At 39.2% G+C, this 12,246-nt stretch overlaps 1 protein-coding gene across 3 annotated transcripts in view; it reads right to left on the bottom strand.

Moving 5' to 3' along the window:
• Window positions 1–1,870: 1,870 nt before the first annotated feature.
• The window catches only part of LOC103475849 (GDNF family receptor alpha-4-like), a 26,324-nt gene continuing 15,948 nt past the window's right edge, over window positions 1,871–12,246 (bottom strand). For all 3 annotated transcript variants that reach the window (XM_008427771.2, XM_008427773.2, XM_008427772.2), the window contains 2 exons: window positions 8,091–8,227; window positions 1,871–5,640 (listed from right to left, as the gene is read on the bottom strand). In XM_008427771.2, the coding sequence (XP_008425993.1) occupies window positions 5,437–5,640; window positions 8,091–8,227 (341 nt within the window). In that variant the 3' untranslated portion in view covers window positions 1,871–5,436. The remainder of the gene's footprint in view (window positions 5,641–8,090; window positions 8,228–12,246) is intronic.

Below are 12,246 nucleotides of genomic sequence, written 5' to 3'. Positions count from 1 at the left end.
GATTTAAATGACTGCTGTCTACAACCAGTAAAGGTTTTGTTGTTATAAAATGTCAAGCAGTGATAATAATTTTAAGAATCCTACAACTGGGTAAAAACATGCAAAACCTCCTGAGAGCCCAGTTGCTCTGCCCATAAACACAGTGGGTAAAATAGAGAGGATACTTTTCCTCATTGGGGAATATTAAGAAACAACTTAACCTTGCAACCAGGCGGCTGAGTTTGGGCTTGTAAACGAAGCCCTGAAGCCCTGAAGCTGTACTTTCAGCAATTAAAGCAAATGCTGATGCCAGAATCTGTTGCTGCCTGTATTTGCTCATTTTGATTACAAATCATTCCAGTGAAAACTGCATCTGGATGTTGCATCTTTAAGGCCCTTTAATCAACTCAGTGAGAAAATGTAAAGTGGACTGAAACTATGCAGCACGTTTTTAGACATGCTGAAGACGCTTTAGGAACACTTTAGTACTCAAAACATACACACTCACACACCAGCAGGTGTAACATACAGTTTGTTACGTGCCTTGCTCAGGGACACTTCAATCGATTGCAGGAGGAAGTTGGAATCAAACCCACAATATTTGAGTAGACGACCCACAGTTGTCCCCTCTGGCATGTAAGAACATAGACAGTGACAACATTTCTGGCACGGTATATCAATGGTAGAAAAACTATTAATTTATTTGTTTTAGTCGCTGCTTTTCATCATTACAGTCCAAGTCCAGTCCAACACGTCTGAATAAAAAGGCTGACTTTGCTCTCTGGCAGTAACTCAGCTTTCCAAACGCCAGCTAATGAGCCATTCATTTGATCCAGGTGTGTTGCAGAAGAAACCCATCCAATAGTTGCAGAATGGCACCTCACTGGGAATGGACTTCAGCACCCTGCTTCAATAGGATGTGCTTACATTTTTGACCTATCAACCTTGCAGTTTATGTTGAAACAAGTATTAATGTAGCCTCTTCTGCAAACATATTAATCTCAGTTATATTAAACCTACAAGGGTCAAATATGAAGCCAGTCCACCCTCTGAAACTCTTCAAGGAAGGAAAACCATGAGATTAAGGAATGTGTTGAAGGGAATCTTTAGAGCATTTGTGAGGTCAGACAGTGATGTTGGTTGAGAAAGCCTGAATAGCAACATGTATTCTATTTTATTCCATCGTTTTGATGTCAGGAATCTGTGCAGGCCAATCAACTTATCCCACACCCCATTCACCCATCCATCTCTTGATGGATTTGTGAATTGAAAACCAAAGTTGGAAGCATAACGCTGTCCAAAATGTTTTGGTGTGCTGAAGGGTTACAAGTTCCTTTCACTGGAAAAAAGAGGCCAAGCCCAACTTCTGGAAAACAGCCACAAATCGTGATCCTTTTTGTACCAAACTTTACAGTATAGTCTGTTATGCCAAATCCAGACTCTTCCAATAGATATAGAGGTAGGACTCATCGTTTCAGAGAACAGGTCTGCATCACCAGAAAAAAGCACATTTTACAACCTTTTCCATCATAATTTGTGATATAATGCTTGAATCCACCTGCCTGGCCAAGGAAACCCATTCAATTAAGCTCTCGATCCAGTTTTTAAGCTAATCTGAAGGCACAAGGTGAAAAAGCTTCCACTGACTCTCCTTTGTGACTTAATGTAGCTTAGCACTTGGTAGAGGAGCTACTGTCCTGCCAAACTGCTTAAACTACAGCAATGATATTTCAAGGTATCACACTGAGAAATTGTTTGTAGAAGTAGTCCACAATGTTGAATTTCAGAAATATGTGAACATGGAAGTCTATTTAAATGGGTATGTCAGTGTATAAAATAAAACTCTCCGTACTCTTAAACAGTGCGATTAGTTTGAATCAGAAGCATCGGGTGTGTTAGACAAGAACACATTTTAATGAGACTTTTTATTCTGTAAACAAACTGACATACTTTTTTTGTCTATGGCACAACATTACAGGAAATACACGGAAACATCTGCTATGTTTGATATGTTTTTACAATAAATTTAGCATGTGAAACAGTGCTGTACATGGTCTTACTACTTTTATGATATAAACTACAAACTGTCTAATTTGGTAGGTATTTACACAGTTCTTTGAAGATTTAGATTCTATAAATGTAGAGTTTTTCAACAAACAGAACCAATGCGAGACATTAATGTTTACAAATATAAACAAACGGTATGTACTGACAAAATATACAAAAGCTCATAAGACGAAAATGCAAAAAACAGACTGGGTACCAGTTCCTGACGTTCAAGAGTCAAAAGTCTAGCGCTAGTAGGAAAAATGACTCGTAATCCGTTGCCAAAAAATAAAAGAGAAACTCTAGAGCCTCTGAAATTTGACACCATTCCATTTTTGTTTACTTTGTCAAGAAGGAAGTTGCGCTCTTGTCTTCTTCAGACGTTTTCGTGTTGTTTCCGTCAGTGGTTCTTGGAGTCGAGCCAACAGAAGCGAGGGGGTAAATAGGTTTCTGAAAGAGTTTGGTTTGTTTGGCACGGAGAAATGTGAAACCACCACCTGATGATGTAACAAATGTTGCAATCTTGGTCCCCGATCGAACTGAGTCTACCGGACTCGGTTTCTGATTCTGATCCCTCAGTGGATCTGATCAGAGTTCCTGACTTAACTTCCTCTGTTGTTGGTGTATGCCTATGTTTATTTACATAACCGCCTACTGGCTTGTGCATGGCTTGCAAAACTGTGTAGGTCAGCCATATTTGATATTTTGATGTTACCATTTCTAATAAAAGGAACTGTTTTGACTGCTGTACTTCTCTCTCACGTTTCGTCAACGTTTTTCTCAACACAAAATGACAACTCTTTAGTTGAAATTAGATTTTAACTAGTCGTTGCTGCACTTATTGGCATTTCTCACCGTCTTTTCTGGTTACAGAACCTTGAGCTGGACAACATATCGAATTGCAGCTGTCAGTTTCAGTGCATGCAGTAGTGCAATCACAAAGAACTGCAGGGTGGAATATTTGGTAGGATATTGTATTTCAAATGAAAAGCTTTGGTGGATGCGGATGCTCACACCAGGTTCAAGTTTAGCTGACAAACTAGTCTTTAGATTTTAAGATGTTCCGTGTTTGTGAAGCAGCAAAACATTTTCTGTGAGTTCTGTCAAAATATTTCTGGGGGAAATATGGTGAAAGCTAAATATTAGCAGGTCTGAGATTATTGATGACTCTACATGTGTTGATTCAGATGTCGAGGAACAATTAACTGGAACTTCAGTTGGGACAGAAATGTGGTCGCAGTCAAGAAAACAGTCTTCAGCATCTGATTGAGTTAAGTGGACTACAATTATAACGTGGAAGTATATAATATAATAATCCAGCATTTTCTACTCCTAATTTGCCTGAATGGGCTTTAGGCCCACAAAGTTTGTAGTTGACCAAGAAAGTGTGCTTAAACTGAGAAAACGCCTTAAATGAGAATTAAAATGAAACTGATATAAAACATCTTTAAGGATCTAAAACCAAGTCCAGTTCCTTTTGACCATGACCATGCTTGGGACCATGTTGACCATGCTTGGGATCACTGAGAGGAACAGAGAACCCGAACCCTACATGAGCTTCTGACACTGATTTATAGTTCACTATTACATCACCATATTTAGCTCAGAACGCTCATGATCACATTATTAAAACCAAACACAACCTTTTGATGCCCAGTCTGATACTGTATTTCAGTTTTTCTGGTTTGGACTTTGGAGCTTTAGCAAACTGAAGAGTCGTCCATCCACTTTGCCGTTTTCTGCAAGGAATGGTCAAAAAAAAAAAAAACAGCATGATGTCACTTTGCCCTAAAGCATGTAACAGCCAAGTCGTATTTACTAAACTCACAAAATCCAATTAAAGCTTAACGTTGACTTCTAGAAAATGTGAAGAAAGATGGAGCTGGATTCAGGGAAGCGCTGCTTGTTGGCTTTCAGTACATTTCTGTCCTTGTCAGTTTGCATCCAAAGTTAAGTCTTCATTTTAATAACCTGTCAAGTAAACAAGACCAGACACTACACTTCAAAAAAGCTGTGGGTCATTCAGCCTTTTCCTGAATGACCCACAGACATCACCGATGAATTTCAGTTCAACCATTGCAAATACTGAGTTCAAACGCAAAAATACCCCAAAAATCTTTACAGAACTTGGTTTAGTTATTTCTTTCAAACACGTTTTGAAATTAGACTGGTTTATATCTATCTCTCTACGAAAACTTCCTTTCACCTCTGAATCCGCAGCTCCTTAATTCTACAGGAAAATGAGCCGTAAGAGGAAAAACCATTAACATCAGCAAAAGATATTTCAAGCAGAGAGAATGGCTGGATGTGCTGGCCGGTGACGAGAGCAGCCAGCAGGCTCTTCAGCCTCCTATGTCCGTCCGCATCGCTTCATTTTGCTTCCAAAACATCTAAAGTACATGTTGGGGAAGGAGCACTAAAACTAGATCTCCTAAGGATAAAAAAGTGAGAGGCTACGACAGCAGCAAATTGCCTTTTCTCTCCCGTGAGCCTTACTCCAGACTCTCCCCCCTGCATGGGAGCAATTTGAATCATGCAGTAATTGCTTATGTTGCTTTTCTCCCAACACCGTTTCTACAATGGAATCTGATCTCATTACTTTCGCCTGCGGTTGAGTTCTCAGCCGCTTGGTGCAGGAGGAACAATGCTAAGTGGTGTGTTAACAAAAAAAAAAAATGTAAAAATAAAAGAGCGAAGTGACTTTTGTCATGCTTTTTGGCGAGTGGAGTTAGAACAAGCATACAAAACGTGACGGCGCATCATTTTGAAGCTCATCCCCGTCTTGTCAAATGAAGCAATTTTTAAGAGATCCTTTTTTATTTTTCACAAAATGGTTGAAATGCTGCTTCCTCTTTTATTAGCTTGTTCTAAAGCGGATTGTTGCTTTTTTTTAGCATGATAAAGCTAGAGGAAGAGCCAAAGGAGCAGCAGAGAAATGGATGCGACACGAGTTATGAAATAGAAATCAAAAGCTGCGCTCCCGCCTCGTTGCAGTCGAGTAGACTGGGTATGGTTTTCCAGAGAGTGTGTGGCGTATGTTAGCCCTGGGTGATATGCTTTTTTGTGAAGTACTGTGTATTACTTTTTTATTTTAAAAGACAGGAAGGCTCCAGATATAGCTTCTGCCCAAACAGCACTTTGCAATTCACCCATGTACTCACATTGAGGAAAGGTCACTTAAGCAAATAAACTGAAGGATGAGTAATGTCTTATAAATGTCAGAAAGGAAATAAAATAAAATAAAACAAGTTGGGATATTTTACAGTGTTCGGAGGAAAAGGACACAAACATTTTTTTGGAGGCATTTACACGTCTTTTCCATAACCGTCGACTGTGGTTCACAGTGAGGGCTGCAATGAATTTGACACCGATAGTGACTGCAAACTCTAAGCTGAAAGAAAAGTCGAGTCTTCAGTCGTTCCAGCATTCCCAGTTCAAGAAGAGACCTGGCAGCAGCAGCAACGGCAGAGCGAGCTCCGCTTGGCTGGCTTCTCCTCTCTGACTCCCTCTGGCACCTGATTCGGTGTCGGAGTCCTTCTCAGAGTATGGCGGGATGACGTTGAACTCCTCATTTGCTCCCTCTTCCTGTTCCTCCTCTTGGTCACTGTCCTCCATCTGTGGAGGAGAGAAAGAGTGATTGCTCCAATTAACAAGCGCAATGAAACATGGAGGGAAAGTCAAGAAGAGTCGGTCTACACAACACGGAGTTTGCTACGCATGAAAACACCTCAAAGATACAAAGAAAATATTCAAGATGAGAATTTAAACCTTCAAAATGGCCTTGATTTATTTTGTTTTTTTAATTTACTAGTACTTGGGACTAGATGCTGCTAGCATCTGATTCTTGAAGTCCTACAAGTTTTGAACTATGGATAAGACTTGTTTGTCCAACATAAACCACAGATGTGTGAAATTTCTCCGAAATTTGGAGACCAAATCAGTACTTCAAACTTGTTGTTGTGACTCAAACCATTTCTGATTCCTTTCTACTTTCAGCATAATCCTACTGAAAGAGGCCACAGCAATTAGGAAATATATTGTCTATGGAAGGATCTTCAACAACATGTTTAGGAGTTGATACATGTCAAAGTAACATCCGCATAGCAGGACGCAAAGTCCATTTTTTCCGATAAAGTTACTCAAGTAAGTAAATGTAATTGAGTAAATGTTATTAGTTACTGCCCAAATCTGCCCACATCCCCATTAGCAACTTTTAATGACCTTATTTGTTTGTCTGGGTTCCTTATGATCACCTTGATTTAGCAAAGAAACCAGCGTATTTTGGGAATGTCTGTCAAGTTCTGCATCTGCTCCACAACATGAACATTCAGGAATAGGACTGAGAAGAAACAGGCTGTTGAACATGAAAAAAATAATAATCTAAAGAGAATGAGGTCATGTTCTTCCTGATAAAATATTCCATGAAGCTGCTGCCATAAGACGGCCATCATTGGATTTCTCTGCAGCAACTGCAAGGGTCCTCCACGAGGCTTCATGCCTATATGGGCTAGATAATTTCTTCTTTAAAATCTCCAAGTTATCATGCATCGAAGCTCAAAGGCAAGCAGAGCCAAACTGCTGTCTGCTCTTTTATTTGCTTATGACAAGAACAACTCCAAATGCATGGAAAATAAAACCGCATTGTTTGCATCAAGCAGCACTATGGGACTGTTGACAATAGGATTGTTGTGGAATGCATGGAAATATAATACTGAATGGTTTGAACATGTGCAGCTGCATTTATTTAATATCACTTCTGAGTGACAACACTTCAGGTCTCAGCTTAGACTGGACTTTTTCCATCTATGTATAAATATGTTACATATTATATTGCACAACGCAGATCACCTGGGGGTCCGCTTTCTGCTTCAGCATACGTGACGCCACTATCTTCCAGGGTTCCCTCTCCCTTCCTGCATCCTCTGTTTCGGTTTTACAAAAAGGTCACGGAGCGAGCGCCACACTTTTCTGCAGGCAGCCTCTTCCATGGACAACAACCTTGCAAGCAACAGCTTGCACAAAAACAACAGCTTCCATGTGACCCGAACAGTAAGAATCAATGCTGAACTGTGATACTACACTAGACTGACAATACACACCTGATTTTATTACGTTTTCATTTATCTCCTGCCCTACAACAATATTATTTGTGTTTAAGTTTAAGTTTAAAAGTGGAGGATTTTGCAAAGAACTGTTCCATGAATTCACATGAAATTAGATCAGTTCTACTGTTATTTATTTTTAATGATTGGTGCAAAATCAGTGAGTAGTTTTTGTGATTCACCAAGATGTTGAATTTCTTTGTGTAGCTAAAAGTGACAGCCTGATGAAGGAACGTTCTACTTCTGGATGTTTTTGCTGCCTCTGTGTTTCACTACAGCACTATTTATGTCCTCCAGCTAAACGTAGTGTGTTAATTTGGCAAAACAATTAAAGTAGCCGTCACCTTCCACAATGGGAAGCATGGAAACATTCAGGTTCAAGTGGGCAAATCAGCAAATTGACCTGTAAACTCCCCTGAGACGTTACATGAATGTTTACTCAACACAATTGTAAGAAACTGTCATTTCTCAATCACATCTCCATCTTGGCCAGACTAGTGTCCAGCAATGATCTAAACTCATACATAAATTACAAACACCAGTCAGTGTCATTTGATTTATTTCACTGGATTCCCTCCACATCATTGTAAAGAGGTATTTAAATGGAAGTGTGCGGAAGAAATGCAAAACTGTGGGTCTGGGTCTCCTGAGGTTCTATTGCAATACGGGATATAGTAAGATTACAACTGTACATATGAACCAGACGCACACACTCCCATGAATATTAACAGTCAAGATTGCAGCAAACACCTACAGCTAATCCTGAACCACACTGAGAGGTGGAGATAGAAGAGGAAGTGAGACAAGAATAATCTGGGATTATGCAGGAAGCTGCTGGGCCTCAACTCACTGCTACAGTCCTCAGTGAAACATTGGCGTTAGGATTTGATATGCAGTCCCCTGACTGGAGCCTAATCTCCAACACCGACACGCAGCGAGAGAGTAGCAGGCGTGTGTGCTTACGCTGTTGAATTCAGGGAGCGTGTTGACGCCAACGTGGACCCTCTCCTGGAAGACGCGAGGGGAGGGCTGAGAAACTGGCACCGGAGTGTGTTCCACCGGAGGAGGCGCTGAGATTCCCATGGAGCTGATGGCATTGCCTAAAAACAAAATCAGCAGGGGACGTCTTCATTAGTTTCACATCTTAATTCCGCTTTGAATCATCACTAAAACATTATCAGTGTGTGTTCTCAGCTAAGACGGAGCCAAATACTCCAAGTTTTTCACTATTAATAATAAAAGTTACTTTTTGATGAGTTTAGTTTAGAAATATATATATATATATTTTTTGTTTAAGAGAGATTCGCTCAACTAATTAAAACCTTATAATACAAGTCTATAGTGAAATTACTCAACAGAACAAAACATTTGAAGAACCAAACCTTCATTTTTATGCTTTTATTTAATGTTGGTATAGAATTTAATTTTGAGTACTGAAGTGGCAGAGATAATAAAACTTTATTTAGTCTGTCCAATGAACTGATTCTGCATTGATTTGTATCATTCTGGATTTAAAATTTGCTACAATCTATTTTTAAGTTTTCTAAAAGATGCCAATTGATTATCATTTAATATCTGACAAGAATACCAAAACTTCAGAAAAGAAACATCATAGTTCCTCCACTGTATGTAACAGATCCATGAGGTTTATTTCCACACATTCATGGATTTTTTAAGGATTTCTATGGGAAACAAAGCAAGTATCAACAGGAATTTTGTGAAAACGACCATTGTTTTCCAAACATGCAATATTTTCCACAATGAATACAAGGATTTAAGTTTATTTTAATGTTTCTTTACACACTTTTCTAATATATTTTGTCTGGCATTCTGTAAGCGATATCACTTATTGTAAAAAATATAAAATAAAAATAATAGAAAAAGTAACATATTCTTGCTCACATGTTGCGTTTTCCATCTAATTTCAACTTGCAAAGCTGATTCTGGACACGGCTGCGGCCACAGAGGACAAATTGCTATGGAGTCAAAAACCTGCCCAGAAAATTATCTATCCATCTATCCATCCATCCATCCATCCATCCATCCATCCATCCATCCATCCATCCATCCATCCATCCATCCATCCATCCATCCATCCATCCATCCATNCATCCATCCATCCATCCATCCATCCATCCATCCATCCATCCATCCATCCATCCATCCATCCATCCATCCATCCATCCATCCATCCATCCATCCATTTTCCATCCATTTCCATCCATTTTCTTACCCCTTTGTCCCTCTGACAAAGGGGTAAGGGAGGGTTGCTGGTGCCTATCTCCAGCTAACGTGCCGGGCGAGAGGCGGGGTCACCCTGGACAGGTCGCCAGTCTGTCACAGGGCAACACAGAGACACACACTCACACCTAGGGGCAATTTGGAGAGGCCAATTAACCTGAATTGTTTTTGGACTGTGGGAGAAAACCGGAGTACCCGGAGAAAACCCACACATGCACAGGGAGAACATGCAAACTCCATGCAGAAAGACCGGGGCCGGGAATCGAACCCAGATCCTTCCTGCTGCAAGGCACTGTGCAGCCCTCCCAGAAAATTATATTTTAACCAATTAAAAAAAATAAAAAAACTCAATTTACACTAAATTCTGTGGCTCAATTATCAGATGCATATATTTTCAAAAATAATCTTTCATGTTAAATTATTCAGGTGTCAGTTCTTCCTCACTTGAAGTTTTTCCTCTTTTGTAGGGCACAACTTATTTTCAGCTGTTTGTCTCGAGTCGAGAAGGGAGAAGAAATATTTAAGTGTTAAACTGAATGTGGAAAATGTAGCTGGTCACATCTGGATGGGCTGTTTAATCGCCAACATAATGAGCCCTGCCACAGGCCCGTGTGCTGCTCACACATGGTCACTCTGCAGTGAAAGAAACATTACAAAAACGAGCTCCACAAAGTCAACCTTTTTACAAATGGATAAAGAGAGCAGTTAACTTTTTCAGTTTCTAAAAAAAGAAGAAAAAAAAAGATTAATTAATTTGAGGTTATTCACAAGCATCTATTTAATATAAGAATGGGAAGAAATGCCAGTTTTCTGGAATAAACCAGCAACTGGTATCTCCAGGATATCTATGGTAGCCGACTGGCAGGCGAAAACAGGCATGCAGAGTTCCCATTGTCTCCCACTATCTTCACTTTGCATTGGTGTCCAATCACAACTAATCTGAGCCTCAACATTATTTCTGGAAGACAATGTTGAGAACAAAATGTGAGTGCTGTACGCTAAATGAAAGTCACATACAGCTTGATTGTTAATGAGGCCCCTCATTGTGAAATCTTATTTCTAATTAAAACCGCCTGTCTGTCTGTCTGTCCCCTATTGCTTTCATTTTTTTTTTAGTACAGCACATTCTAAACAAGGCCTCCTTATACATCAGCAGGACGAACTGAGCAAGACCTCTAGATGCTCATTCTGGTTTGGCTACGACTCAACCTGGAGCCGCTTCCAGTCAATCAGATTTGGTGAAAGGATTCATCGACTCTGCCGAGTCTCAGAATCACATTCGCATTTGGCAGGCGGCCAAGCACCAGGAAGAACATCCCTCGCTGTTCATTTATTTATAAGAAAACATTATGGTTCAGTGACTTGCCCTCTCAATCATCAATTATGGCCCACCTCATTTGAATCCTGTATTAATGCGCATTAGAAGGCGCTAGGTTAGATTAGCATCTCGGCATTCATTTTGATAATACTTACATTTGACAGCTGAAATACGACGTCTCCTCTGTTATTACAGTGATACAAGGATTGTCGGCTGCGAGTTTATTCTACAGAGTATAAAGACATGAAGGAAATTGGCAACCTAAGCTGCAGCATTGACTCATTAACATTTCAGAAGAACTATAATTTATTTTAATTGATGCTTCTTGAAACATTTCAATCCAGAATTTTCAAGTAACTCTGGTTATGCTCTCAGTTTTAATGATCTGTGGCACATGAGGCCATTATTCACAATATTCACAGAGAGAAGAGGGGAATTGAAAACTTCCACAAACTGCCGCAGCTAATGTTTGTGTTTAGTTTAATCCTTAAAGTAGAGACTTAAAGTATCTTACTGTATTCTGACGGTAAGAGAGGAGCAGGAGATCATAAGATCTTTGATCATCTATACCTGCTCCTTTTCAAATTTTGTCATGTAAATTGCCTTGACTATATGTCTTTTTATTATTATTTTGAACATTTGAAATACATGAATAAATAAATAAAACCTTGGATTTTATTTATTTTGTTGTCTGATCATGTCAATTTCAGATGTAATCACTAAAAACATCAATCTGTTCTTCACAAACAGAAAGCTTTCAACCAGTTTCATTCCAGTAATTAAATATTAGTTGATCAATATTATATTTGATTGTGACATTATTACATCTCTGTGACTTTCAGAATATGTTTCAGATGTTAACATCTGCTAAGCTATAACTCCAGTTATTCAAAAGGATTAGATTTGTTTACTGCGCCTCTGAGTTGTTAAGGATTTGATTCATAAATTAAACAAAGTAACATTTTATTTTATATGGAATAAAAAGTGTAGTAATTAGGCTTTTAGGAACACATGAAAAATATCTCTGAGTCACCAACATACAAATTATGCATAATTGTTAAGTTGGGCTCTGAATGAAGAGTCATCTGGGAGGCATGAGGGAAGAGACAAATCTTTGAAAAGAGTCAAACTTCCCTTTACTGCTCTTCTCTTTTTAGCGTGATCCAAATGTATCTACCAAAAAAGACAAATTATAGAAGTGCCATATTTAGATTTCTTTCTAGTGCCTCGGTCTGCTGTAGATAATATAAAGTCCTTGGTTTCCTTGCAGGTTTTCTAAAAGATTTGAGTATGGCAGCTAAGGTATTCATGGAAGAATGTTCATTTGATATCTACTGAACCTTTTCTATGCTAAGTTGATCATTATTTACTAAAAAAACAAATAAGGACTCCGTTTTTCTGGACCATAGCCACCAGATTTTTTAGTTATTAATCCGAAGAGTCCATCAAGTCCTCGGTGGGCGCAATTTATGGCCCATTGGGACAGTTCAGCCCTAAAACTGACAGTTCAGCCCTAGAACAGACAGTTCAGCCCTAGAACAGACAGTTCAGCCCTAGAAC

This window comes from Poecilia reticulata, linkage group LG14 (assembly GCF_000633615.1).
Source record: "Poecilia reticulata strain Guanapo linkage group LG14, Guppy_female_1.0+MT, whole genome shotgun sequence".
Classification (NCBI taxonomy): Eukaryota; Metazoa; Chordata; class Actinopteri; order Cyprinodontiformes; family Poeciliidae; genus Poecilia; species Poecilia reticulata.
This window is presented reverse-complemented; position numbering and strand designations above follow the sequence as displayed.